Source organism: Esox lucius, chromosome 8, assembly GCF_011004845.1.
Source record: "Esox lucius isolate fEsoLuc1 chromosome 8, fEsoLuc1.pri, whole genome shotgun sequence".
Lineage (NCBI taxonomy): Eukaryota > Metazoa > Chordata > Actinopteri > Esociformes > Esocidae > Esox > Esox lucius.
In genome coordinates, this window is record NC_047576.1 from 8,782,028 (window position 1) to 8,808,884 (window position 26,857).

The 26,857-nt window shown below is 44.8% G+C and overlaps 1 protein-coding gene across 6 annotated transcripts in view; it reads right to left on the minus strand.

Moving 5' to 3' along the window:
- Positions 1–26,857, minus strand: part of rabgap1l (RAB GTPase activating protein 1-like) — a 113,324-nt gene that overhangs the window by 17,392 nt on the left and 69,075 nt on the right. For 5 of the 6 annotated variants that reach the window (XM_029121563.2, XM_010871393.5, XM_029121566.2 and 2 more), the window contains 5 exons: positions 24,366–24,440; positions 23,067–23,192; positions 20,335–20,478; positions 13,469–13,510; positions 6,335–6,463 (listed from right to left, as the gene is read on the minus strand). In XM_029121563.2, coding sequence (XP_028977396.1) covers positions 6,335–6,463; positions 13,469–13,510; positions 20,335–20,478; positions 23,067–23,192; positions 24,366–24,440 — 516 coding nt within the window. Of the gene's footprint in view, positions 1–2,263; positions 2,566–6,334; positions 6,464–13,468; positions 13,511–20,334; positions 20,479–23,066; positions 23,193–24,365; positions 24,441–26,857 lie in introns of those variants that run through there. The other variant, XM_029121567.2, reaches the window with a different exon arrangement.

Genomic DNA, 26,857 nt, shown 5'->3' on the forward strand with positions numbered 1-26,857 from the left:
GGGTTTATACCCTAGCAGAGTGTTAGGGACCAGTGTGTTCAAATATGGACTAACATACTGGCCCTAATTTAATATAACGACCCATTAGCTGACGGTTCTGTGTTGCATTCGTCAGGGTCAGGAAATGTTTAGGCTAGTTCCTGTGAGTGCAGTGGGTAAGACACCAGTATTGTTTATTGCCACACTGTCCTTGGTAGAGCACACTGAACAGGAACTCCCCCCCCCTCCCCCCCCGCCGCCAGCACTTCTGTTTCTGACCACGGAACACAAAAGCGTCCATTTGGGGTTTCAGGTGTTATACCCAGAAAGAGAGAGGTGGGAGAGAGCTGAGAGGCGTGAGAGAGATGACAGTTGGAAGAGGAAAGAGATCTGAGAGACAGCAGACAAATCATTGCATGGCCCAACTGTCTCTTGAGGGGAGTGTTTGAAGGTGTGAAGTGACTTGCAAAAATCACTCAAACAACCTAGACTAACAGCTTTCAAACACTCCTACACATTTGCCACGGTATTTACAGATCACATGAAAATCAATATGGAAGCACTTCCCCAACAGAAAAGACATGGTTTCCCCACCACCTCCACACACTCACTTTAACAGTCATCCCTCTCTTTCTCTGTCTTACTCATATCTCATCACAGACAACCTTGGATGGCAGAGAAGCAACCCCTTTTGTATCAACCAAATAAGTAAACATGAGAAACTATATACCCATTGCAAAAATTTTGTTAACACGCTACAAACATACCACAGAAAATACCTTCCCAAATGTAAAGTAATTGTTGAAAGAGGTGAAGTCAAATGTACGAGGAAGCAGATGATATGTAGAAATGTGTCTAATTCAACCTAAGGAAACACTATTACCTATGTATACCTGGGTCCTGGTCCACACTAATGCACTACCAAGGGAATAGGGGGCCATTTGGCAAACCAGACTCAACTGACTTCGGCAGGCTCAGCCACCCAGTGAAAGACTAACCCTATGAACTGCATTGTTCTAACACAGCCGCTCCTTACCAGGACAGAGCTTTGCCCCGATAGGTAAACATCAGTGAGATTACAGTACAATGTTATGCAGGACACTCCTGCTACCCGACAGTCACCCACAGTGTCCAGGTGTCAGGACACACCGTCACACTCACACATTCTTTGCTTGCTTCAGCTCTACGTCGCTGGACCGGGTAAGAAGCAGTTCACCCTAAAGCCCACTTCCTGCGTTGCATCCTGAGCATGTGACAAATAAAACGGTGGTGGTCAACCATCTGACCCCAGGCCATGTGACCTGAGGAGTAGCCATTAACCTGACCCCAGGTCATGTGACCCGAGGGGTAGCAATTAAATACACCCCAGGTCATGTGACATAAGGAGTGACCATTAAACTGATCCCAGGACATGTGACCTGAGTATTAGCCATCAAACTGACCCCAGGCTATGCGACCTGCACATGCAGTGTGTGAGAGAAGCCCAGTGTTCTCTACCAGACCTGACGGGCTGTGGGACTGGAGCCTCCAGTTCAGATGCATAATGTCTCCCTTGCCTGGCTGGAAGAGTTTGAATATTGAAATGACTGCACTTCTCTACAGATTCAAAATGTCGACTTCAGGAAAAAGTGTGTTGTGTTCTGACTTTGAGGACCAATCTTAAATACACAGCACATACACAGACAGATATACAAGACAGCTTGGGGGGGGGGGGATTTTATCCTTTCCACTCAAAGTTTTGAGTGAGGAACAGAAGATTTCAATTCGCAGTGGTCTCTTATTTTAACCCTTCTGTTCCTCACTCAAAACCTTCCTTTTTGACTTTTTTGGAAAGGAAAGAAAAAGGTGCCGTGGTCAATTTTTTTCCCCAGAGCTGTAAATACACACACAAAAACACATTGCCACGCACGCGCACGCACGCACGCACACAACGCTGATACATGCTGGGTGAAGGACTCTAAAGTGAACAACTAATTGAAACAAACTGACAGTTGTAACTTCGTTAGCATCCTGACTTAGATCTGACCGCAGAGACGGAAAACACTACAAAGAGAACCCACCAAGCCACTCAAACAGAGCTACGACGTCAACACAAACTTCAGTGCACCAACGCACAAATCAACACACGCTGGCGCACAATAAAGTCCACACCAACGTCTACAAGCCAGAAGACAGAAAGGGTTTTCCGCTCAGGGAGTAGACCAGCACCATTCCCTGCCGAGGGTCTCAGGCGGTGAGAGGAGAACCTAGCCGAAACAACAAGGAGGACCGAGGAGGTACTTACAGCCACCACAGGTTTAGGAGGCTTGGAATGGGCTACCAGGTCAGCCAGGAAGTCCTCCTCACAGATCTGGTTGATGACATGCGCGTTGTACGCCACACTGATCGAGATCTCTTCCATCATCCTGACACGGAGCAGGAGGACCCACAGGTGGGTCAAGAGCGGAGCGGAGAGGAGGAGAGATAAGGAGAGGTTCGGAGGAAACCTCTCCGTCAGAGAGCACAAGGAGCGACCGGCCTCTCACTTTCCCTCAGGTTTGCCAGCCACGCCCCCTAAGAGAGGGAGGGATGGAGTGAGGGAAAGAGGGAGGGAGCCCGACAGAACAACACACCTGTTTGTCTCCGATGCGGAGGACCCTCTATTGTCTTGAGAGAAGTATAGTGTGTCTTTCGTTCCCCTGGCTTTCTCCAAACTACCAGGCTGCCGTTTCTTCAGCTTCTTTTTCTTCTATTACATGCCCGTCCGTTTGGATGAGATAAGGTTGTGTTAAACTGCCCTGCGTCGCGGCTACGCACACGCGCCAAGCGTGGGTCTCGCGTGTGAGGAAGTGTTGCAAGTGACTCGCCACCACAGTTTGTGCACATCAGAAAAAACAAAGTAAGAAAACATCAGACACAGACTGTCTCCCGGCAGTTGTAATCCAAAACTAGGTTCAGGCTACAGGAAAGCTGAAGCAGAGCTGTTGGTAGCGTTGCCTATAGCCAGACTCTTCAGGACGGTTTACACTAGCTCCGGGCTCCTGGGACTCTTCCTTGCCATCTAGCGGGAGATCTGCCTGGTGAGGAGAGGCACAGTATACAACATCATCCTGCCTTCGTTCACTTCTTTTCTTCCTTTTTCTCAAGGGAGTAGCATCTAAGAAACCCCCAACAACCACTCCCTCTATCTGTGGCTCCCTTGCGCTCTTCCTCTCTCCCTCCCCCTATCGCTTTTCTCTCTCTCTCTCTGTCTCCCTCTCTCTCAACTTGTAACTGGTGAAACTGCTGAGCCTAAAACTTCTCCCAGAGGGATTTTAAATGCAGGCAGAAGAAATTCGATTAATCCATCAAATCAAGCCCCTTCAGTGGCCATCTTGAGCTGGTTTTAAATAGACTCCAAAGTTTCAAGGTCTTGATATGTCTTCGTTTTGACGTCTCAATGTTTCCTCAACTTCGTCCTTTGGTTGTTTAAGGGCTCTTTCCCATCATCCAGGGGGGTGGGGTTGGTGCTCGTTCAAAGCTTAGTTTTTGCTCCCCATCTAGCAGGTGCCAGTAAATTCTTGTACTCCACAAAGCTGCTTAGGAGTCAAGTTGATCCGCTTTACACACCAACAAAAAAAAATGTAAGGATGAAATAAATTCTGCTGTCTAGCTAGTTTCCCTTTATTGGCTCTCATGAACATATTCATGAGGTATATGATGCACAGATTCCATTTGCCGTGAAGTTTCCGTGACGGGGCACAGTTAAAACACGCGCAACCACACACATACGCCTGCAGAATACTCTTTGAGGTCCACAAAAGATGAAGACATGAAAACAGGATTTTTCTTTTTTATATATATATATATTTTTTTTCCCCTGAACTAGGTGCAAAAATAGAGTGTCTAATTCTGGCGAACAGGCGCACCTCTGTCGAAACACCTCAGGCACAGTGTCACTTCAGAGGGAAGTTAAAAGGACACTTGAAATCCCAAGATGAGAGTTCTGCTGTTGAGGCCAGTTCCCACCTGACAGGGACAGTACCCACACACTTTCCTCTCTCTCTCGCCGGACAGGCATTGATCAGGCCGTCGTCAAATGGAGTCCTGTGTGGTGGCGTCCACACAGGAGGTCAGTGGGGACAGCACGATATGGTCCTCAGTGTGTGTGTGTGTGTGTGTGTGTGTGTGGCTGCTAACAGTGGCTGCCAGCAGGGCCAAGGCAGTACGGACGTCCCAGTGGCTCTCCAGTCTAGGCAGTCCCCCACAAAGCACTGCTCAGACCCGTCAGAAGTTCAAGATGCCGTTGTTACAAAGTCTACCTCCCAGGGGACTAGATGGACGCCGCGATCACTACAAGAACATCCCTCAGCCAGCAGTCAGTGTGACCTCTGCCCCCTCTGTCACACTGGTCACCACCACGCGCTGCCCATTCAGACGCCCAGTACACGTCGGTTTGATCAGCCGTCTCCAGCAGCGCTGCAGTGTGTGTCTTCACCGCGGGGTGACTGAAATCTCAGGCAGTCTGGCCCTGTTCTGGTGAAACGGGAACACAATCCTCAAGGGTGTGGGGCACGTGTCCAGGCATGACAGCCACAAACGGAGGATTAGCCAAACACAGTCTCGCTCTCGCTCTTCCCAGTTGATCCAGAGTCCGAAACCCAGCCGGATGAAACATTACTGAGATTCCCAGGCCCCTTAGAAAACAAACAGATGAGGAATGTTCCTCTGTTTCCATCTGCTACTCCTGCTGACTCACTGTGCGGCAGGCAGCCAGTCCATGAATGCACCTGTTCGGCTAACCTTGTCCGCTAGCCAGAACAGCCAGACACGCCCATCCCTCCAGCTCTCTTTCAGTTACTCTCTCATCGCTTCCTCCTCCCCTCATGGTCCTAGAACCCGCCTTTCCCTCCACCTGACAGTGGTTACCATTGTGTGTGTGTGTGTGTGTGTGTGTGTTTGTAAGTTGGACACATTGCGTATTACATCATATCAGTATCAAGTGAGACAGTAATATTACTCAAACATTCAGTAGAAAGCAGGAACTTCGGCAGATCATTTTCCACCAGAAGCTTTTAGAGATAAGCCTGTATGACCCAATAATTGTAGAATATTATATGCAGAGTGGCTACACTCAGGAAGTCCTGTTGTTACAAACACACAGTGGGGGGGGAGGGGGGGTACATCACCAGACAGTCAACAACACCAATGGCAACGCATCGACAACAGAATAGACCCTCTGCCTGGTTGAGCCTGGTTGACCAGCCTTCATGGGGACAATCGGCAATGATGCACTACTTTCACTACCTTGAAAGAATCCCACCCCCCACCACAGAGTCTGCAGAAAAAGACTATGGGTTAACCCAGGTACTGACTGTCTGTCGGCACCTTAAAAGTGTGTGTGTCAGGATCTGTGTATGTCTGTGTGTGTGCGTGCGTAGGTGTGTGTGCGCATCAGTAGGTGTGTGTGTGTGTGTTTGTCACGGTGTGTGTTTGGCAGTATGTGTGTCTGTGTGTATTTCTGTCAGTATGTTTGTATTTGTATGTGTGTCGGTATATACAGTATCTAACAAAAAAGTGAGCACACCCCTCACATTTATGTAAATCTGTGAGTATATACCTTATAACATTAACGAGTCACATGACACCAGGGAGGGAAAATGGCTAATTGGGCCCAATTTGGACATTTTCACTTAGGGGTGTACTCACTTTTGTTGCCAACTGTTTAGACATTAATGGCTGTATGTTGTGTTATTTTGAGGGGACAGCAAATGTACACTGTTATATAAGCTGTACACTCACTACTTAAAATTGTAGCAAAGTGTCTTTTCTTCAGTGTTGTCACATGAACAGATATAATCAAATATTTACAAAAATGTGAGGGGTGTACTCACTTTTGTGAGATACTGTGTGTGTGTGTGTGTGTGTGTGTGTCTTAAGTCATGAGTTTGTGATCCTCCTCTGCCATCTGTGTTCAGACTATCAGCCTCGGCCCACTGGTTCCTTCTGACCTCAGCACATTCTCCAAATACCAAAAAGATCATTCATTTCACCATGTGGGAGGAGGTAAGAGACACATCGATTGCCACACACAGACAAGCTAGCCTGATATCCAGGCTACAAGTCTGTTGCCAGCATATTCCACTCAACAGCAATGACATGCTATACAGGAGATGTGTACAAATCAATCAAAGGAAGTAAGTTAACAAGGGAACATTACTGCCACCTGTTTGTCTCAGATGGCAAACCTGGCAGAGAAAACATCTAGACAATTCCACAACTCGGGAAATTAAAATCCGATTTCACCCAGTCGGAAGCAGACGGCTCCAAACAGTGGTGAGTTTTGGACGAAAGGTTGGTGCAGCGTGTGAAACTGTGGAGAACAAAAGGTTCCTACTTTGATGTTGCAGGCCTGTTCCATGAGCCTGCGAGCGTTCTCTGCAGCCCGGTAACGTTTGGGAAGCTGGACCCGGAAGAACTTCAGCGCTCCCTCAAAGTCAGCCTGGAGCAAGTCCTCCTTGGATGTCTGCCGGGAAAAGACAAAGAAAGAGAAACTCAGTGTATAGAAGTGTATATGGGGCAACCATTCAGCACTGCAAGAAATTGTCCTTTGAACTAGATTTGTAACATTAAGCAATAATTCAGCCATTTGTCTTTTGCATATTCTAACTGAAAATTTATAATTATACTTATTTCAGCCCAAAATTCTGCCAAGTAACTTATCTTATTTCATATCCCCTTAATCACCGAAACAGAAGTAAATCTGGTGTAATTCAGCCAGCTGTATTTTTTCCCTGTATTATAAAGACTACACTTTTTTTGGGGGTGGTTAAAAAGGTAAAGGCTTGAAAAGAGATGCTTTTACCTTTTTTAAGTTTAGTTATGTTACAATGATCAGTTATTACAGAGTAAGAATGGTCCTACCTTATAACCTCCCTCCTCAGAATGAGTTTTTATGACGGCAGACAGAGTTGCACAACTGTGGAAACTTAAACTACCTAGTCTTCCCAAAATCTATGTTGAAAGAATCAAGAGGGCTTTAATAATAAGTGTAGTAATTCCTACACAGTATTTGGTTTAAGGATGTAAATACCCTCCAATTAAGCCTCTTAGTCATTGTTTCATTTCAAATCCAAAGTGCTGGAGTAAAAAACAACCAATCCTCTGTCCCTTTCCAAATACTTCTGGACTGCACTACAAGTGCATTGTAAACATTTCAATTCTCCACAGAACGCAGGTTGAACTTCATGTTGTAATATTCCTATTTCTGCATTTGAGTAATTCAGCAGATACATGTTTCCGGAACTTGCTCAAAGGAATAGATTTTGACATTGTCAGATCAGGGATTTGAGCCAGCGACCTTTCAGTGACCTACTCTTCCCTCCAACCACGGTGCTGCTGTCCAAGCGTTAGACATGTCCTCCACCTGTTCTGGAGATTAATCTCCATGTTGCAACTCGTAACAAACCAGTGTCTCATTGATTTCATCAACAACATGCTGTCTTTTGGTTGGCTTGGAAAATCTGTTGCATTAAGCATGGATAATTCAACTTCGACAAACCACATCTGCTAGTACCACATGTCAACCGAGACCAGAACAGTGTATTAACCGTTACACCGACACCCAACAGCACACAACGCATTGTTACAACCATGATCTTAACTCATTACATCTCAACTAATCAATGGTTTACCATAAAGCTGTTATACCATGTAAGCATTTCAACAGAACCGTCCCGTCACAGTGTATGTTGTTGATCCCCCAGAAACGTGACCTGCACGGGGTACAGTTTACATCCACGGTGCCCCCCTGCCCGCCCCCCTGTCTACCCAGCTCCAGTCTCACCGCCAGCAGCCTGGGGACGAAGAGGCGGTGGCCCATTCCCAGCAGACCCATCACCCTACACACAGGGTCCGGCTCCCCGGACTTCTCCTCGGCCGTACCCCCATCCTCCGCCCCCCAGCTGCCCCTCCGCACGGCCGCCGGCAGCTGGGGGGGCAGGGTATGGACCGGGGGCGGCGGCGGCGGTGTAGTGGGGGAGAGGGAGGGAGAGCACGGGGGAGAGGGGGTGTCCCGGTCCCGGGTCAGGGCGGGGAGGGAGCAGGGTGACTCCAGGGTGCTGTCACAGGTCCCAGCCACCTCGGGGTTGGTTGTTCACGCTTAGGGTCCGGTGATAATGGATCTCACTTGGCCGTTTAGCAGCGGTGACAATAGATGGGAGCTTCCCTCAACAGACTGTTGTCCCCCATTGACATTGTGTGTGGCTGCTAACAGTGGCTGCCAGCAGGGCCAAGGCAGTACGGATGTCCCAGTGGCTCTCCAGTCTAGGCAGTCCCTCACAAAGCACTGCTCAGACCCGTCAGGTGTTCAAGAGGCTGTTGTTACAAAGTGAACTACACAACAAAAAAAAAGTCTGTAAATTGATTTGCAAAAGTGAAGGGGCCCCAGCGGAGTTTGAGCACCACGGAGAATTGGTTTGTTGAGTTCATGGAGTCCATTCAAAAAGCAACACTGTCAAAGGGGGTACACAGCCCCAGACCAGATGACACTATAGCAGCTACATCTCCACTGACCAGTGCATCCAGCATCTTGTAGATACAATGAACGGTCACTGCAGTTTAGCCACAGAAATACCGTGCGGTCACGCTTCTGGAGAAGTACTCATCCTGTTTCACGCCTTTTTTCCCCCTCTCCAAAATTCCAAACGGAGCATGCCGTTGCCTAGCAACAAAACAGTGGCACGTGGCTAGGTGGTTCAAGCAGACGACAGGTGGAGTCTTCCACGTTTTATTCTCTATCCTTCTTCAAAGGGAAACAGAATCCCTTGTTTCACATCCACGCCACTCGGCCCAAAGCTTAGCAAAAATTACAAATCACAGACTGCAATGATGCTTCCATTCTAACAGACCCTGAGCAAATTATGCAGATTTACAGGCCACAACAGATGAATAAAACATTTTGAGAGTCCCTTAGTGTTCATTTGAACAGTTCTCTCTCGGTCATAATACTCTTTGGATGCTACAGGGAGGAAGAGATGGTCAAGTTCCTGCTTATTATCCCTGGGGCCTGAGGCAGAAGCTGCTTCCGTCCAGAACTGTGACGTCTAGCCACTGTGTCTTCTTTCGGTTGAACGGTCCATATGAGGCGGTGACTCAGAGCCAACAGAGAGAACTGACATGGCGGTGGAGATCACATTAGATCAGAGGAGGATGGCTCTGCCACTGATGCATTAGCAGAACGCTGCAAAAAACGCTGCACGCACAAGCCTGAGAGCATCTCTCCTCTTCCAGAAAGGAGCCCTAAAACAGCCAAAGCCCTCGGTCCACAAGAGCTTAGTCCAGTCAGCAAGAGGCAACACACATTCAAACAGGACTCGTTCACCTGAGAGCTTCAGCACACTTCCACACGAGACACAGCCAGAGTAGAAATTCCTTCCAGTAAAAGTGAAGCTTTACTTCCAGAAAGGGGTTTTCTGTGTCCAGCGTTATTGCTTCAAAACCACAGCCACACAGAGAAACCTGTAGCCATGGTTAGGGTCACCGCTAGGCGAGGCAGATGGAGAAAGAAACCACATTGATGCACTCTCTTCCTCTCCCTCTTATAGCACTCGCCAGCTGAAAGGCCTGGGAACAGCTAAACCTGCTGCTCATGTTGCTCAGATACTGGAGGTCTGATTTGGGGCTGGGCGGGAGCAAGGCTGAGCATGCGCACACAGAAAGAGAGAGAGAAAAAAAAGAGAGCACGTGACCAAGGCAGAGAGGTGTTAGAAGATGCGACGGGTGGGGGGGGGGTTGGAGTGGGCTGTGAGAGTGGTCTGCGGGTTGATGCGTTTATGTTAAACTGAGCTGGAAACCTCCTTTTATCTGTACCGCTGCTAATTGCTAACTGCTAACGGAGGCTACTGCCATTCTCTACAAATGGTCTACCAGAGACAGGCAGGCAGGGGAGGGCCGAGGGAAATGGAAGGGGAGAGGTACAGAGGAAGAGGGAAAAGCAGGGAGGGGGAAGCTGGAGCCTCCGGGGAGAATGCCGTCATGTCTGACCAATAGGAGAGAGGCAGTGCAACCCCTTCACCCCCCCCCCCCCCAACTCCCACAAACCCCCACTCCACTTCCACATGCACGTCTGTGTCGGTCCTCTGCCATCACTATATCCTCTGTGTAATATAACATCTATATAACGTGCAAAAACACACAGATTTCCTGGCATGCATGAAAGCACTGCTCACTGGTATCTAGAGGCTTTTCAAAATCTAACAATAGACAGCGACAGCTGTATTGTTAACAAGTTTAGACCCAGTACAGTGTACCAGGACAGTCATGACCATACAAATTACAGTGTACCAGGACACTCATCACCATACAAAGTACAGTGTACCAGGACACTCATCACCATGCAAAGTACAGTGTACCAGGACACTCATCACCATGCAAAGTACAGTGTACCAGGAGAGTCATGACCATGCAAAGTACAATGTACGAGGAGAGTCATGACCATGCAAAGTACAGTGTACCAGGAGAGTCATGACCATACCAAGTACAGTGTACCAGGAGAGTCATGACCATACCAAGTACAGTGTACCAGGAGAGTCATGACCATACCAAGTACAGTGTACCAGGAGAGTCATGACCATACCAAGTACAGTGTACCAGGAGAGTCATGACCATGCAAAGTACAATGTACCAGCAGAGTCATTACCATGCAAAGTACAATGTACCAGCAGAGTCATTACCATGCAAAGTACAATGAACCAGCAGTCCTTTTAAGATAAGCATCTGTCATTAAGTCCTTTTAAAGATACCCAGCCTGAAACCCCAAAGAGCACGCAAAAACTGAGTTGATGCATAGTGGCAAGGGGGAAAAAAAACTAGTATGTCAGGACTAGGAAGAAACCTAGAGAGGAACCAGACACTGTGGGGTGGCCAGTCCTCTTTCGGCTGTGCTGGGTGAATATAAGTGAAGATAACAGTGTTTACAAATTGAGACTGCACTTGAAGGTGGTAAATTATGTTTTTGACTTTGACACAATTGATCACGCCCTACTTTTGGAAATTGGAAACCCATATTTGTCACGTTGTTTCCTGGTTTAGATCCTATCTCTCAGAAATATATCAGTTTGTATGGATGGACTGGACACCCCCTCACAAAAAGGTACTCTGACTCTCGGTGAAAAAATGCTCAACTTTCACTTCTACGCAGACGACACAGCTGTATGAGGAGGATCCATTTTCGGAACATTAAATAAATGTTCAGAACAAACGATAAATGTTAACCTTTTATTTTTAAAAACGGTGCCGAGCTTTCTCCTACAGAATAAAGCTCCATTACTGACCAAAGACACTGTCCCTGTCCACAGCCCGGCTGGCCATCCTGGTATACATGGTTACACAGACACAGCCTGCCTGTATTTACGGACCTGCTGCTAATCACTTGAACATGCATGTGGCCCAAAGAAATCATGTACTCTTATAATCTTCACCCGGCACAGCCAGAAGAGGACTTGGCCACCACTCAGAGTCTAGCTCCTCCCAAGGTTTTGAACATTCTAGAGGGGTTTTCCTGGCCACTGTGCATTAACTTCTGTTGTTTCTTACTCTTTGGAGTTTCTTGGGTATGTGTATGAACACTTTGTGACAAGTGCTGAGGTAAAAAGGGCTATATCAAAATAAACCTGATTGATTGCTATAGGCATTTGTCAGCAATTGTACTCTGAAACACCAAAAGCAATATTTTGATGAATCCTTTCCTTCATTATTATATTAACGTGCCTATTTCTATCCCAACACCTGGGGGAGGGAAATAAAACAAATAAATTGCTACCATCGCAACGGGACCTGATCCTCCTCAATATCATCAATTGTAGTTGTATTATCATTTGTTAAATGAAATAAAAGAATCGATTAGGGCGTAAGTGGAATGCTATGAGAACTCTTTGTTTCTTCTTACTGGCATTTCAGTTAACGGTTCCTTTAGTTTCTTTTTTTTGGGAAGTGTCCCATTAACTACAGAAGCCTCAGAGGTGTGTAGACAACGTTACATATCAGTTCCCATTTTTGATGCTCAGGCTGGTAAAAGGCCTTTGGACAGTAATGACCTATACATATCTATGCTCAGAGTACACATTCATTTCTTTGTCTTTTAGTAAAGAGAATATCTTCAGGTTGCAACCTCTTAAGCAACTCCTGTCATTTCGGGTTATCCATTTGTTAAAAACCCAAATCAACACGTTTTCTCTATGTTCCTTTCTCTTTGATGAGTGAATGAATGCACATTTTGGATGTGCATTAAAATGATGGTGTTTGTAGTCCAGATACCATCATGTCCAACCGGCTAATGCAAATGTTTGCTTCAAACCCAGATGGAAATTACACAGAAATGTTAACCTGTATTATCACCAAACTCAGCCAGGGTATTATAATATAGTCAGCCTGCCCTAATGCCAGCGGTGTAAGAAGCACAAAGTACTTGGCCCTGTTTACCAATTTAGGTTCACCAATATAACACCTAAAAGACCAGGCAAAGGGGGTTCACAACTAATCAATCAAAAATATTTTTGGAAATAAGCACACTCGCTGTTATTCATGGAATGAATTACAGACCTGGAACAAAGACAAGTACTTTGGCTTTTTACTTCTTACACCTCCTCTTAACGCTGACCGCAGGTAACTCCGGACGGCCTCTTAAACACCTCGTGGTATTCATTAGGCCACTCGGTGGGGAATGTCTTAAAACATTCTGAGGCCTAGGGCAGCCGGTCCTACGTCTCTCCCTCCACGGCGCCTCTGAAACATGACTTAGAATTAGTCAGCCCACTCTCCCCTACCTCCACAAATCCACTCGTTTGCTCGTTGCCTGATGACCACAACAACCTAAACGCTCTCCGAAGTCTGTTCAACACCACGGGGGTGGTACTGTCTTACGACCAGCAGAGGGAGACACAGGCAAACCTTTCCTCGGTCTGACGACACGTTACCCCACGGAGCATTACATCATCCTGTCACCCAGCAGTTACTCGGCATTCCTCAACACTGCAGTATGTCCACTGTGAGTGAGGGGACTATGAACAGACAAATACATGTACATGCTGTATTGTGTTTTCGGCGATATAACTCATTTCATATCAAAATAACAATATTGTCACGATCCAAAATTGTTGGTTAACCACGTGGCTTTTTGGTGTAAAGTTAAATGTTTGTGTCTGAATATGTTTGTTATAGACCATTACATTAATAACGAAAATATACACCAATATGTATGTATTTTTGTCATATCGCTCAGCGGCGCTCTAACAAGCTATGCACTACGCGTCAATCTTGGAGGTCTAAAACCTCAATCCATATAACTGTTAACTGTTACCAAAAAGGTTCGGGATTCTAGTTCAGCACTCCTACTGGGCGAATACACGCCCGAGTCTGGCAGAGGCCTCTGTGTTCAGTATGCTTCTCTAAAACCAGAACAGGATTTACCTGAAAATGAAAAGAATGGATTGGAAATCCTGCAGATCAACCAAAGTGAAGAAGGAAACCGTACCTTCAGGAGAGCCAGGGACACATTGAAGATGATGTTCAGCCCCTGGGGGAGACAAGAAGATCTCTGTCACAGGACATAGGGCTTGTTTTGCTTTACACACACACACACAATCACAGGGTAAAACAGCACATGAGAGAAAGAGGCTGCTTGATCCTCCATCTTAGCACCATGTGGAGATCGCCTTGCCCGTAACACAGTGTCATTTAAGGCATGGATCAAGTGTTTCATCTAACCAACTGTCATATCACCTGTTATTAATGGTCATATCAACCACTATGAACTGCCATATCAACTGCTATTAACTGCCATATCAACTGCTATTAACTGCCATATCAACTGCTATTAACTGCTATATCAACTGCTATTAACTGCCATATCAACTGCTACAGTATCAAATATCCTGTAGCTCTGTTAGCACGTGCCAAAAATATATATATCATTAGTGAGGTAGTTCTTAATATTGATTACAATATTGATGTCTAAACTGCATTGGAATTTGGCACAATTGTACTCAGCCTTTTTTAACACAAAGCTATTTCGATGCATATTGTTAGAGGTAATTGTTGATATGGCCCAGCCCGACGCCAGAGTCGTGGGTTTGATTTCCACAGGGGACTAGTCCTTCGGCGGACGACTACTTAGGAAACATTGTGGGAACATCACAGGAACCCCACACTAACGTTGATTCAACACCTGACCCTGAGGATACAAACACACCTGGATCGACATTAACAAGTGACATAACGGCTTTGAGGACAGAGTGAGACGGACAGAGGTCGAGCAGTGTGGGCCATGCTGTAGAGATGGAGGAAGAGAGGAAGAGAGGGATGGAGGAAGAGAGGGATGGAGGAAGAGAGGGATGGAGGAAGAGAGGGATGGAGGAAGAGAGGGATGGAGGAAGAGAGGGATGGAGGAAGAGAGGAAGAGAGGGATGGAGGAAGAGAGGAAGAGAGGGATGGAGGAAGAGAGGAAGAGAGGGGTGGAGGAAGAGAGGAAGAGAGAGATGGAGGAAGAGAGGAAGAGAGGGATGGAGGAAGAGATGAAGAGTGAGATGGAGGAAGAGATGAAGAGTGAGATGGAGGAAGAGATGAAGAGTGAGATGGAGGAAGAGAGGCAGATGGGGAGAGAGACAGGTGAGGCGGCATCATGGACACAGGGTGACAGTAACATGGACCAATGAGGAACAGGTAAGAAAAGATCAGTGAGAGAAAAGATAAACAGGAAAAGTCAATAAGAAAGTAGGGGAGCAGGGTGAGAGAGGGAGAACGATGCACCAAGAGAGACTGAACGGCAGAGACTGGGAGGATGATGAAGAGAGTACAAGAGCCAAGGAGAGTGAGAGAGAGTGGATGCTGAAGTCAGCGCCGCATGGGAACACCCGTCTCCTCCATCGCTCCGACAGCCCGTTCACATGGCAACACTGGGCTAAAAATATCCCCCCAGCTCTATAAATAACCAGAGAAAAGGGCCCCTCCTCTCCCACTCCCCCTCTATCTTTCAAAGGGCTCTAGATGGCGCTGGGGTGTCAAGGACTCAGAAAGAGGGGAAGAGCGTGTGAGGGCGTGTGCGCGCGCGTGCGCACGCATGGAGCGCCTATTAACAAACTTTCTCATGCACCGTGTCAAACTGCAGATGGAGTCAAACCGAGTCATCGTGTGTGAGGTGGTTTTGACGTACTGTAGCAATGCAGAGAAACACAGCGAGGTTCGCGAGGTGTGCCCCCCCCCCCTCCCCTCCCCTCCCCCCACAACGAATGGGAAGACAACACAGGAGCAGAACAGACCAAAGAGAAGGAATGGGCTAAATCAATTTCATAGAGAAAAAGGAGAGAAGTCACAGAAACACAAGAGAGGCCAACAGTAGAAAAGCCACGAATAACAGACCCCGCTTTCCAGATATACTGTACATAAGAGTTACCACATGTTTATCAATAGGATGTAAATAAATGGTACAGATATACAGGACCATCCATAACTATTGGCATCCCAGGTCAATATGAACAAAAAAATTGTTTGTGGTTTTACACCCAATAAATCGTGACGCTAACCTTTGAGTGAAAACTGTTCAAAGAAGAAAAACGTGATCATTTATTCTGAAACAATGCATGGCACAATAACTGGTTATATCTAGGGTTCAGGAATGTTCTGTGTAAGATCAGGATACTAAGGTACACATGCCTGTAGCTAGACAAGCACAGGTATAGATTTACACAGGTATATATACACATTTGCAGGTATAGTTATGCACATCTAAAGTTATATACATTCACACACATATATATATACACACACACACACACACACACACACACACACACACACACACACACACACACAAACATAAGAGAAACAAGAGGCCAGAGGCATTGAAAAGAAAAGTGAAGAGCAGATTCTCATCACTCGGCTCATTGGCTGAGAAACACCAAGGAAACTTTTAATTGTTCTGCCCTGGGGCCAAAAGACAGAGCAAGAGAGGGATGAACGGAAAGGGGTAGAAGATGAAAACAGAATAATAAGATAAAGAAGACAGACGAAGACGACAAAGACCAAGAAGAGAATCAGGGCTTTATATTTGATCCTGGTCCATAGGGGTCAAAGGGCGTGCACTGTGGAGATTAGGGTGTTATGGGGGGGGGGGGGGGGGGGGGGGTGGCACTCTCTTCCACCAGAAGTACCAAGTGTACCTCAGGAGTAGGAAAAGAAGACAACTTGTGTCTGAGAATGCCTGAAGGGCCTTGGTGGACTTGATGGGGACGTCACGTCAGAACGGTGTGCCGGGACGTCACGTCAGAACGGTGTGCTGGGACGTCACGTCAGAACGGTGTGCCGGGACGTCACGTCAGAACGGTGTGCCGGGACGTCACGTCAGAACGGTGTGCCGGGACGTCACGTCAGAACGGTGTGCCGGGACGTCACGTCAGAACGGTGTGTCCGTACTTGTTAGGGTCACATGGCTTGGACTTGAGCTCCTGCAGAGGTCTAGAGTACGCGAGCAGTGAAGAGGTTTCCCTTTGTGTTAGCCCAATGTCATGTGGAACACCTTCAGCGTTTGTGGTGAGGGTTAAGCGCTGCCCTTAGACCGGGGGGGGGGGGGGCCATACTGAATATTTTTCACTGGGGGGCCATACTGAAAATGCTAGAGAGCATCGTGGGCCATATTACTTTTTTAACCAACATGCCTAAAAAACACACAACATAGTTAACTCTGTTAATTAGCATATTATATTTATGCATATTTATTTCCATGCAACACCGTTTTCATAATTGAACTTAATTTACTTAAAAAAAAATTTTTTTTATTATATTCTGTTAACAATTGTCATTATGGCAGGCAAAGGACTAAATATCCCTTTTTAGGGTTATTAATTTCCTGTTAATAGTTTTTTAAATACCCTTCTTTCGTTATCAACTTTTCTAGGGCTCATTTCCAGAGATCGCTAGCCATCAATTGCGTATAGTACAAATGATAACTTCCGCACGTGGATTGGGGTGCAGGTCTCTAAGTATTATAGCAACGCAAATACCTTGTTTCAACTTAAAGGCATTTTAAACAGTATGATATTGCTGTACTAATTACTGGGAGTGCCATGGGACTTTTAATTTGAAAATGAATAAATATGCAACAGTAAATAAAGTAACGTAATCTGCGGACCTTTTATTATTTGAACAGTTGGATGTATCGCAGGCCAGATAGAATTACTCAACGGGCCGGATCCAGCCCTGGGGCATTATCTTGCCCAGGTCGGCCTTAGAGGCAGTACTTCACTTGGGCCAGAACGTCGTTCCAGTACTTCTAATTCCAGGCAATTCCTGGTCCTTTTTTAGGCAAAACACAAATCTGGGATAGGCTACTTTAATGGAACAAGCCTCATAAACACAGACATTTTGATGACATAATCTAATGTGTGATTTGTCAGTTCCCACACTTATTTAATCCCAAGTCAAGCACTGATTAGAGGGTTTAGTTTAGTGGGCACTAATATCAGGTTATGGACCGTGTTGGGGTTAAACGTAGGACAAAGATGAAGTGGATCAGTAGGTATTTTACTTTGGATCCCAATAATGGCAGCCAAAGCAATTCCACTGCAGTATCTCTAAGGTCCAAACAAACTTTAAAACAAAAACAAAATATGTACCATACATATGCACAAAAGAAAATCACACTCTCTTCAATTTAAAGCACAGGTTTTGAAAGGGGTTTCAAATTCCAGAGACTGATATATCCATTGCGAAATGTTGATTTTGTGGTCTATTAAGGCCTAATCATTTCTGTTCGGATTTCAATGTGTGATTGGTGTTGGAAAATGCATTTGCGGCCAAGTACACCCCCTGGAAAGTTCCATCAAATTCAGCCAAAGAGCAGACTGAAAGAAGCTCAAAGTTCATTTAAGAACCCCAGGGTAACATCAAGGAATGTACAGGCTTCTCTTGCCACAATCAATTTCGAAGTGCATGAGTGAACTGTCAGAAATAGACTGCCCAATCTTGGCCTACATGGGAGGACAGACAGAAAGCAAAGTTACAGACCAAAACTACTGGAACAATGTGCTCTGGACATATAAGTCAAAGGTGGAGTTGTTTGGCCAGAATGCAAGACACCATGTTTGGTGAAAACAAAACGAAGCCTTTGAACTGAAGATGATTAGGGGATGCTTGTCTGCCTCAGGGTCTGGCCAACCTGCCATCAATGAATCAATCATAAATTCCATACTGTAACAGATAATTCTTGAGGAGAATGTGAGGCCATTTGTCAAAAAGCTGAAGCTGAACCAAATATGGATCTTGCATTAGGACAATTATCCAAAACACACAAGCAAAGCTACAACAGAATGGCTTAAAAAGGGAAAAGATTATGGTTATGGACTGGATGAGTCAAAGCCATGGTCTTAATCCTATCAAAATGCAGTGGGTGGAGTTGAAGCGGGACATCTATGCAAGAAAGCCCTAGAACATGACACAGTTGAAACATTCTGGAAAGAGCAGGGCAAAAAAAAACTTAAGATAATGGTAGAAGGCATTTCAGCTGATTGGAAAGTAAAATGTTACAGTACCATTTGTTAAATTAGGTTATAGTACCCTTATAAGTCAACAGTGTTGAAGTGTAAAGAAAATTAAAATAAATAAATAACACAATTGAGGGTGTGTACTTTTTCTAACTTAAGTTGTTTCTCTTTTAGGAATTTTGACATGTGTTTCACCCTCATGTTAAGACCCCAGCGTAGCAGGAAGCCATGAAAGGCAATACAATACAATACAATACAATACATATCCTTACGATAGCAATCTAACACATTTAATTAACTTCAATTTACAGTATATGAATCCTTAAGTGCAATAATAGTAACACCCATCTTAGAGAAAAAAATATATATATTTGTATAAAATAAAACAGTGATTTATTTTTATTTTTAAACATAATAGCACACATTATCGGTGTTGCTTAATTGATATAGAGTACATTTCTGCTCATCTTTACGGTGACAATCCTTTGGCAGTAGCTGTATTAATATTTCCCCTAACACAACCACGCAGGCCAGTGAAAATCGCACTCTATTTACATTTCAGGATTATAGTAAAGCTCGGTTGCATGACGACTGCAGTTCTCCAGTCTATCATTTTGGCACCCGACCATACTGTAACTTGCCAGTACCCCAGACGTGTTAAAACTAGAATCCATCAGACGGTTTGATCAATTGTGATGTAAAAAAAGCAGAGCAGCGCATTTAACAGGGACATACCTCTTCCCATCTCAGTGACCATTGAATCCATACATTTTGACTGAGTCACCTCTCAATTCAGGGTGACACCTAGCAGTTTAGTCTCCTCAACGTGATCAGTCTCCACATTATGTAACACTAGATATAGACTAGTTTTAGGTTTGAGTGAGCAATTTGTCCACAATACAACACTAAACATTTCTGATATACTGATATTTAGCACCAGCCTATTGTTATTTATCCATGCTAAAACTGACGTTTTTAAGGTTTCAGGGATGTCCTTTACTGTTTCAGCTGATGTATATAATGCTGAATCCTTACCATTATATAATGCTGTATCATTACCATTATATAATGCTATACCATTACCATTATATAATGCTGTATCTGCACTGTCTTCTTATCAATTTCTTTCAGCGAATCAGTAACCATATTTAATTGCCAAGCACATTGAGTGCCCGGTCCCATAACCATGCTAATAATCAGCTGCTGTACCAAATTCCTGGAAGTTGAAAATATATTGAACATTAATTATTTTCTTACACAATTCTTTCCTTCAGTTTGACAAGAACAGGTTGGTTGGCTGTTTGAACAAGGGCAGGGTATGTTGCTATTTTTGTAGTGGAATAACTTAAGCTACCCTCTAGGTTCAGGGCAAACACTTTACTGTAGGCTACGATTGAAGATATGGAAAATGGGAGCAACAAAACAGTCCACCACAGACCTTAGCGATTAACCATCCAGGTTATTTGGGCTGACTGATAGTTGCAATACTGATTTCCTCACTTAATTTAAAATAGCTAATTTTGTCATTAATTGTTGTAAAAATGTATTGTGAGGATTCTGCCAATTCTCACTCATAACTGCAAGTCAAACTCTCCAGGCTTAGTGTAGATGAGGTTTTTAGAGGTGATGATGTTACAGTAACTAAACTCTCTGTCTTAACCATTAACAGCCAGCATCTCTGACACATCAATATCACTTGGAGGTCACTTAACTAAAACAGTGTTGGTATTAAGGGGTCTTAACACCAGTGTTGAGGTTAGGAGTGAGATTAAGAGGAGTCTTAACACCAGTGTCAGGGATAAGAGCAGTATTAAGCGGGGTGTTAACCCCAGTGTTGGGGCAGCATTCGGGCATGTTCATTTACCTCATACAGCAGCAGGTCAGTGATGTGGAAAACCATGCAGAGCGGGAACTTGGCAGTGAAGAGTGTGAGGAACCATTGGGATGCATACATGTGGGCTTCTAGGTTCAGATCCTGGAAGTGGGACCACAGGTCTGGGAGCTGCTCCTAGAGACAGGAAGTAAGAGGAAAGGCAAGGGTCATTTCAACATCACCATCACATCCAGAAGTAGATCACATACATCACCATCACATCCAGAACTATATCACAAACACACACACAAATACCCATAATACAAGGTGACAAATCAAAGAAAACAACAACAAAGTGTCTCAGTAAGGTGTTGGACCACGAACCGCCAGAACAGCTTCAGTACACCATGGCATAGATTCTAGAAGTCTCTGGAACTCAACCAGAGGGATGGAACACCATTCTTCTAAATGAAATTCCTTCATTTGGTGTTTTGATGATGGTGGTTGACAGCATTGTCCAACACGATGGTCCAAAATCTACCATAGGTGTTCAACTGGGTTGAGAGCTGGTGAGCGTGAAGGCCACAGCATAATGTGCCCTGTGCATGGGGGCATTGTCATCCTCGAAGAGACCCAATAATTTACTCTCATTCAAAGTCAATTAAATCCATTGCTCTTGCCACCTTGATCCAAAATCCAGGTCAAATGGGCCTGCTCAGCATTTTTAAACACACCAGAGTGTGTGATATGCTAATGATATGTTAATTGCTTAATTGTGTCATGCAGTACACTTGTATGGAAGAATCTGCATTCGTTATGTTCCTCCACTCATTTATTCATGTTTTTCCCTTAATTTGTCACCCGTCTGAACATAGTGCATTCGGAGAGTATTCAGATCCCTTTACTTTATTCACATTTTGTTAATGTTACAGCCTCATTTTAAACTTTTTTACCACAACCAATCAACATTATACCACATAATGACAAAGCAAAAACAGGTTTTTAGAAATCCTTTTAAATATTTTTGGAATTTCTTATACATGAAAAATATACATGAGTATAAAGGTTTAACAGTACACTGACCGTGATGTGAGAGTCTGTGCACAAACACAATGCTCACTGGACAATATGTGGATTTACATAGTCCGAACGCCCGCAACAATGACATTGTCTTTGTTTTATTCATGGAGGTGGCGTGTGTACTGTGCAGGCGGAGGGAAGATAATGTATTAAACCACATTAGTTGAAAACTCATTTAAATAATATAAATATCTTTCAATCTAAAAAGTTCTTACATAAAATGTATTTGAAACGAAAAAATTCAAGAGGAGTAGGTTTTATTTTGACTTGCACTGATACGGTAGCTTACTCAGAATTGTATTCTCTTGTAGTCTATAAATTAATTATATAAACTTACCAAGTACAAAAAGGGCATTATAATAGTAGACTAAAAAATTGTTTGTAAATAAATTCAAATGTAAATAATTCGGGACATTTGCTTCCCTTAGGCTACTTTCCAACCATTGTCCTCACTGTCATACAGCTTTGCGCTTAATAATAAATGAGAGACAAGTAAACAATGGTGGAAAAGAAAACCGCTTCCTCGTCTGATATGCAGTTCTTCAGTTCCAGGCCAAATGTACTGTAAGAAGGTGAGCCAGTAGACCTAAAATAAGTCAGGTGCAGAAAATGCAAGATGTCTTTTCAAGAGTTAGATAGGCATAATTATTTTATTTTATATATATATATATATATATACTTAAGCATTATAAAGAATGCATAAAAAGCGTATTCAATTATACACTCCTTTATTATACCTTTATTATAAATGCATCTTTTTCTTGGATATGTAGTTGTTTGAGACACAAACCGCCATGACTCACAGGTGTAGGAGGTGGGATCGTATGTATCTAAGGCTTTATTATCAAAGCCTATGGTCAGGTTTAGGTTTCCTTTAGCAAGCAGTGTAACCTGCCAGTGCAAAAGGTCAATCTTGATTAGAAATTCTCATTATTACACAAAAAAAATACTGTCTACAATGGAATTCTATTGGGTCAATACAGTACATTCATTCATTCGTTGCTTCATTTTCAAAGGGCAGAGTGAAAAGAAAACTCATGCCCAATTAGACATTTTTAGCTCTCCACTCTCACTTCTTTCTACAATCTTCATTGTTCTCTTGTATTCGATTATTTTGGTCTAAATATCACAGTGTATGTTTCTGAACATGACGGATGTGGTCTATGGTAAATGTGAAATAAGGGTTCAGACCATGTTGCCTGGCTCGCTGCACCGTGTTGCACCCTTGTGCGGTGGTGGAACTGGGCAACGTGAATCAAGTTCAACTATAGTACAACGAAGCGTAGATAGACGCTTGTGTCATCGCATCACCCAGCCTCACGCTTCCTCACTCTCTCAATCACACACACACACACACACACACACACACACACGTTTGTACAGCTACCCTCATGGGGACCAGAAAATAGAAATGGCATGCTCCCTTGCCCTAATCTTAACCCTAAACCTAACCCTAACCTCAATAAAGTAACATTTATGCCTAGCCTAATCTTAACCAACAACATCCGGACCTTAAAGAACCCCAATTCTAACTATAAAATAAAAGTCTGACCCTAAACCGGAAATAGACTTCGGTCCCCATGAGTTCAGTAAGACCTAATCCACCCAACCACCCACACCCACGCCCACACTCTAATGATGACAGTTCTTATTTTACACTTTTTAGGTTATGAAGAGGGCTTTGTTGATGTGGGTGGGCTAACCTGAAGCAGCCGTTCCAGCTGGTAGAACTTGCAGTGCAGGTCCTCAAAGTTGTTCTTGTAGAGCTCTCTCAGGCCGTACTCGTACATGATCTTCACCAGCACGCAGAAGGCCTGCTCCTCTGGCATCTGAACGATGGGATGGGGGAACAAACGGGGGACGTTAAGACGGAACAGACAAACGCTGGGATGTGTGAGGAGGAGGCCTGAGAGGCAGGAGGTTGTTTCATTGCATCCTTTGACTCAGAAGCATCAAGGTAAAACATGAACCGGGGGATGTACAGTCAGTAGCTGAGAACATTCTATGTTGATGTCGCAACAAACAAAGACTGCTGCAATTATGACCATGATACGCCCTGAGAAATCTATTATGACTCGGGTATTCCTCAGAGTTCATTTGTCCGCGGAGGTTTTCCCCAAACCCTCTTTGTCTCGCTGGGAAAGAGCTGGAAGACACTTGAGAGAGCGTGGCTGAAAGAGGAGGGATGAGGGGCCAGGAGTGAGGGAAGTGGTGTGAGCAAACAAAAGGTTGGAATATCAATGTGAAAGGCCACAGTTGTGTGTCCCGACTCAGCAGTAAAACAATGCAGAGTATCAAGGTGTGCGTCTCCTAGCTAATGACAGAGACTTTCTGCAAGCTGCAACGTGTGTTTGACGGAGACAGGCAGGTATTTAATCAGGGGACAGTGTGTCCTGGGCGGAACACACTGCCGCGGACAGGAACAGCCATTAATATCCCTGACACCTCCCCGTCTCCTGGATGTCAAAGCCCTTCTCATCCACTACTTGTTTCTCCTCTCTCGGCAGACTTTTCCTCTCTCGCGCCACACCTCCCATCCCTCATCCTCGCTCTCAGACCTTGCCCCACTTTCCATCTTGTTTTCCTGCATTCCCAAGGACACCTCTACCTCCGCATTTAGCTCTTTTCTGTATTATTCTTTCGCTCCCTCTCTCCACCTCTATTTGTGCTCTATCATTCCCCTTCTCCTTTTCAGCTCTATGGTTATACATGCATACACACACAAGGTATATAAGGTACATAAACCAGGAGGGAGTGTCTTTGCACTCTCACCAATCACAGCTCACTAGGGCTCGATGTCAGGATTTACACATCCTCTGGAAGACCTCTCCAAAATGTCATGTCTATGGCCTAGACTTCAGTTGAATCATGTAACCATTGTCTTCTGTAGCATTTTTTGGAGAGGTCTACCATCATAATGAATCTCTGTGGCTCCACGGTTGATGTGTAAATATCACACAGACATTGTGCCGACACTGTATAATTGTTTCGTCTCCACTTACATGCAGGAGCAGAACAGCAGCCAGGAAGGACTGTCCCTGACAGTAGCCAATCTCCTCGTCATAGACTGAATAGGCCTGGAACACAGAATGTGGGGGGAACATGTTAGGAAGCTCATATCACGCGATGAACATGAGACGGTATAGTGCCTGTGTTCCTCTGAACTCAGCCACGGAGGCCTACTGTGCCTGATTAAAACACAGCTGGTGAGCAAGTGCTGCAGCGTTTTAATCGGACTCACGTAATCCTGTACATTATACGGTCTCCACTGTCCAGTGAGCCAGCGTGTCAGTGATTCGGGTGCGAAAGCCTTTTTACAGGGCCAGTGTGCTCAGGTGGTCGCTTGTGGATTCAAGTCCTACCGTTTTAGACCTACTTGCATTGGTCTGTGGCGAGTGTTTTAAGGGGCCACACGATACAGTACAACCAGCTCAGTCGGGCTGGCATTGCTCGTCAGTTGGGAGAGGAGCATTTGCACTCCAACAGGCACAGAAAGCAAATTTTCAGAGGGGATTGTTTGGCCCTCCTGGCTGAAAGCTTTTCAGGACCGTCTTTGTCTGGGCGCCGTTAATCTAGCCGTATCAATCAGGAAATGGAGAGCTTCGCAAAGCCCCCGTTTTCAAAAGGGTAGATTTAACAACAGGTTGGGATGGGGGAGGGGAGAGGAGAGGGCTCCATCTTCTGCACGGGTCTCCATAAAGGCCAGCATGCAGTGAGCAGGCTGGAGGGGAAAAATAAACGACAGTCTGTGGAATCCCTGGGCCTGCAGTTCCCTTCGCCGACACATGGATGACATCTTCTACGAGGTGGTACATGTGCTGCCTGGTGTCTTGCTGCTCCATTTGACCTCACTGGTACCCACTGGCATACGGGCCTGCCGGTCAAAACGGTGACACCCCCCCCCCCCCCCCCCAGCGGTCAGTTCATTAGGTACAGCAAACAGCGAGTGGTGTGGCCGAGGCTTGCCAGGTAAAGCAGGTAAACAGGCGAGGATGGATTTGGTTCAGATGAACGCTTGAATGAGTGAACTGAGCTACTTTAAGCGTCCTTTGATTTTCGGCGCCAGGCGCAACCGTTTCAGTATCTCAAACGGCTGTATCACAACAGTGTCCGGGGTTTATTGGAAAAGGCAAAAATTGCTTGCTGAAAAGAAGAGATCCAAGCTAACAGGCAGGCCACAAACAGTAAAGGCGCAGCAGAACAGCATTTCAAAATACCTATATGGCCAGCCCTTGTCACAAACGGGCTAATGAAACAGGTGAATACATCAGGCCCCACTGCTAAGGTGAGGAGTGGGAAGTCATGGCCAGGTCCAAAAAGCCCTCGTTCAGTTGACTTTAGGTGCCCGCGCGGTCCCAAGGACCCAACAGAATTGAGCGTCCAATCAACAGATAGTGTGTGACGCCATCAAATCAGCTAGGACCAACATCCACATTGAACAGCTCCTTGTAGAATCCATGATCTGAAGAATCCCAGCTGTTCCTGGAGAGAAAGGGGCCTGACCAGGAACTAGACAAGCGTACCTAATAAGTTGGTCACCAAGTGTGTACGATAAGCACTGACGCAAGCTGTTAAATTCCTAACTGGCATTGTCATATGTACCATTGTAGAGTTTCATAACACATTTAACTAAAAGCTTCTGAGTAAAACATTCATTAATGCCAATAAAGAAAATGGTAACTCCTTACACAGAGAACCTGAATATGGACTGGAAATAGCAGATTGGGACAGAACAGAATGGCTGAACAGTAATGTGCTATGCATGACATCAGAGCTCAGGCTAGGATATATATGGGTTTGACAGACAGCCATTCTGTTGTTGAGCAAAACAAACAAGAAAGTGAACCCATCCATCCTGCAAATTAGACAACCTTTGCATGTAAAATGTTTTTGCCTGAGTGAAAAATTGAGGATTATAAAACAAAACTATTGTATTGATGCCACACAAGCAAGCAATACACTGATGAGTCCATATATTACCCCTTAACATTTCTATTTCACAATACTCCTGTCACACACATGATCATTATGTTTTATATACACTTAATTAGCAGACACTGGGAGCCCTAAACACAATGAGTAGTCTACTGTCAAGAAATTCTTCATAATTGCAATGGAAACACACTTGAACGTACTATATTCTACACTCTGTAGAACACTTAAATGATAATCTGTGTCTCGGAATTGCTTTGAGAACCCCTAACACTAGTCTTTTTTGTAAAAAATTTAGCTAATAATGTTGGAAACAGAACAAATAATCAACATATTCCCACCTAACCCAGATCGCTATTCAAGAACAGACCATTATTAAAGAGCAAAGACAACGTCAGTCTTCGCTGTTCTTGTTTGATGGTTAGGATAAAGAGTTGTGTTCCAAATATAAGAACGAAGAAGTGTGCTTTCTCAAGTTCCTCAACATACACAGCTAGGAGAGAAAAAAAAATCACCTGAATCTAAGACTCGAAATGCCACATGAAAAAAAACAAGGTTATTT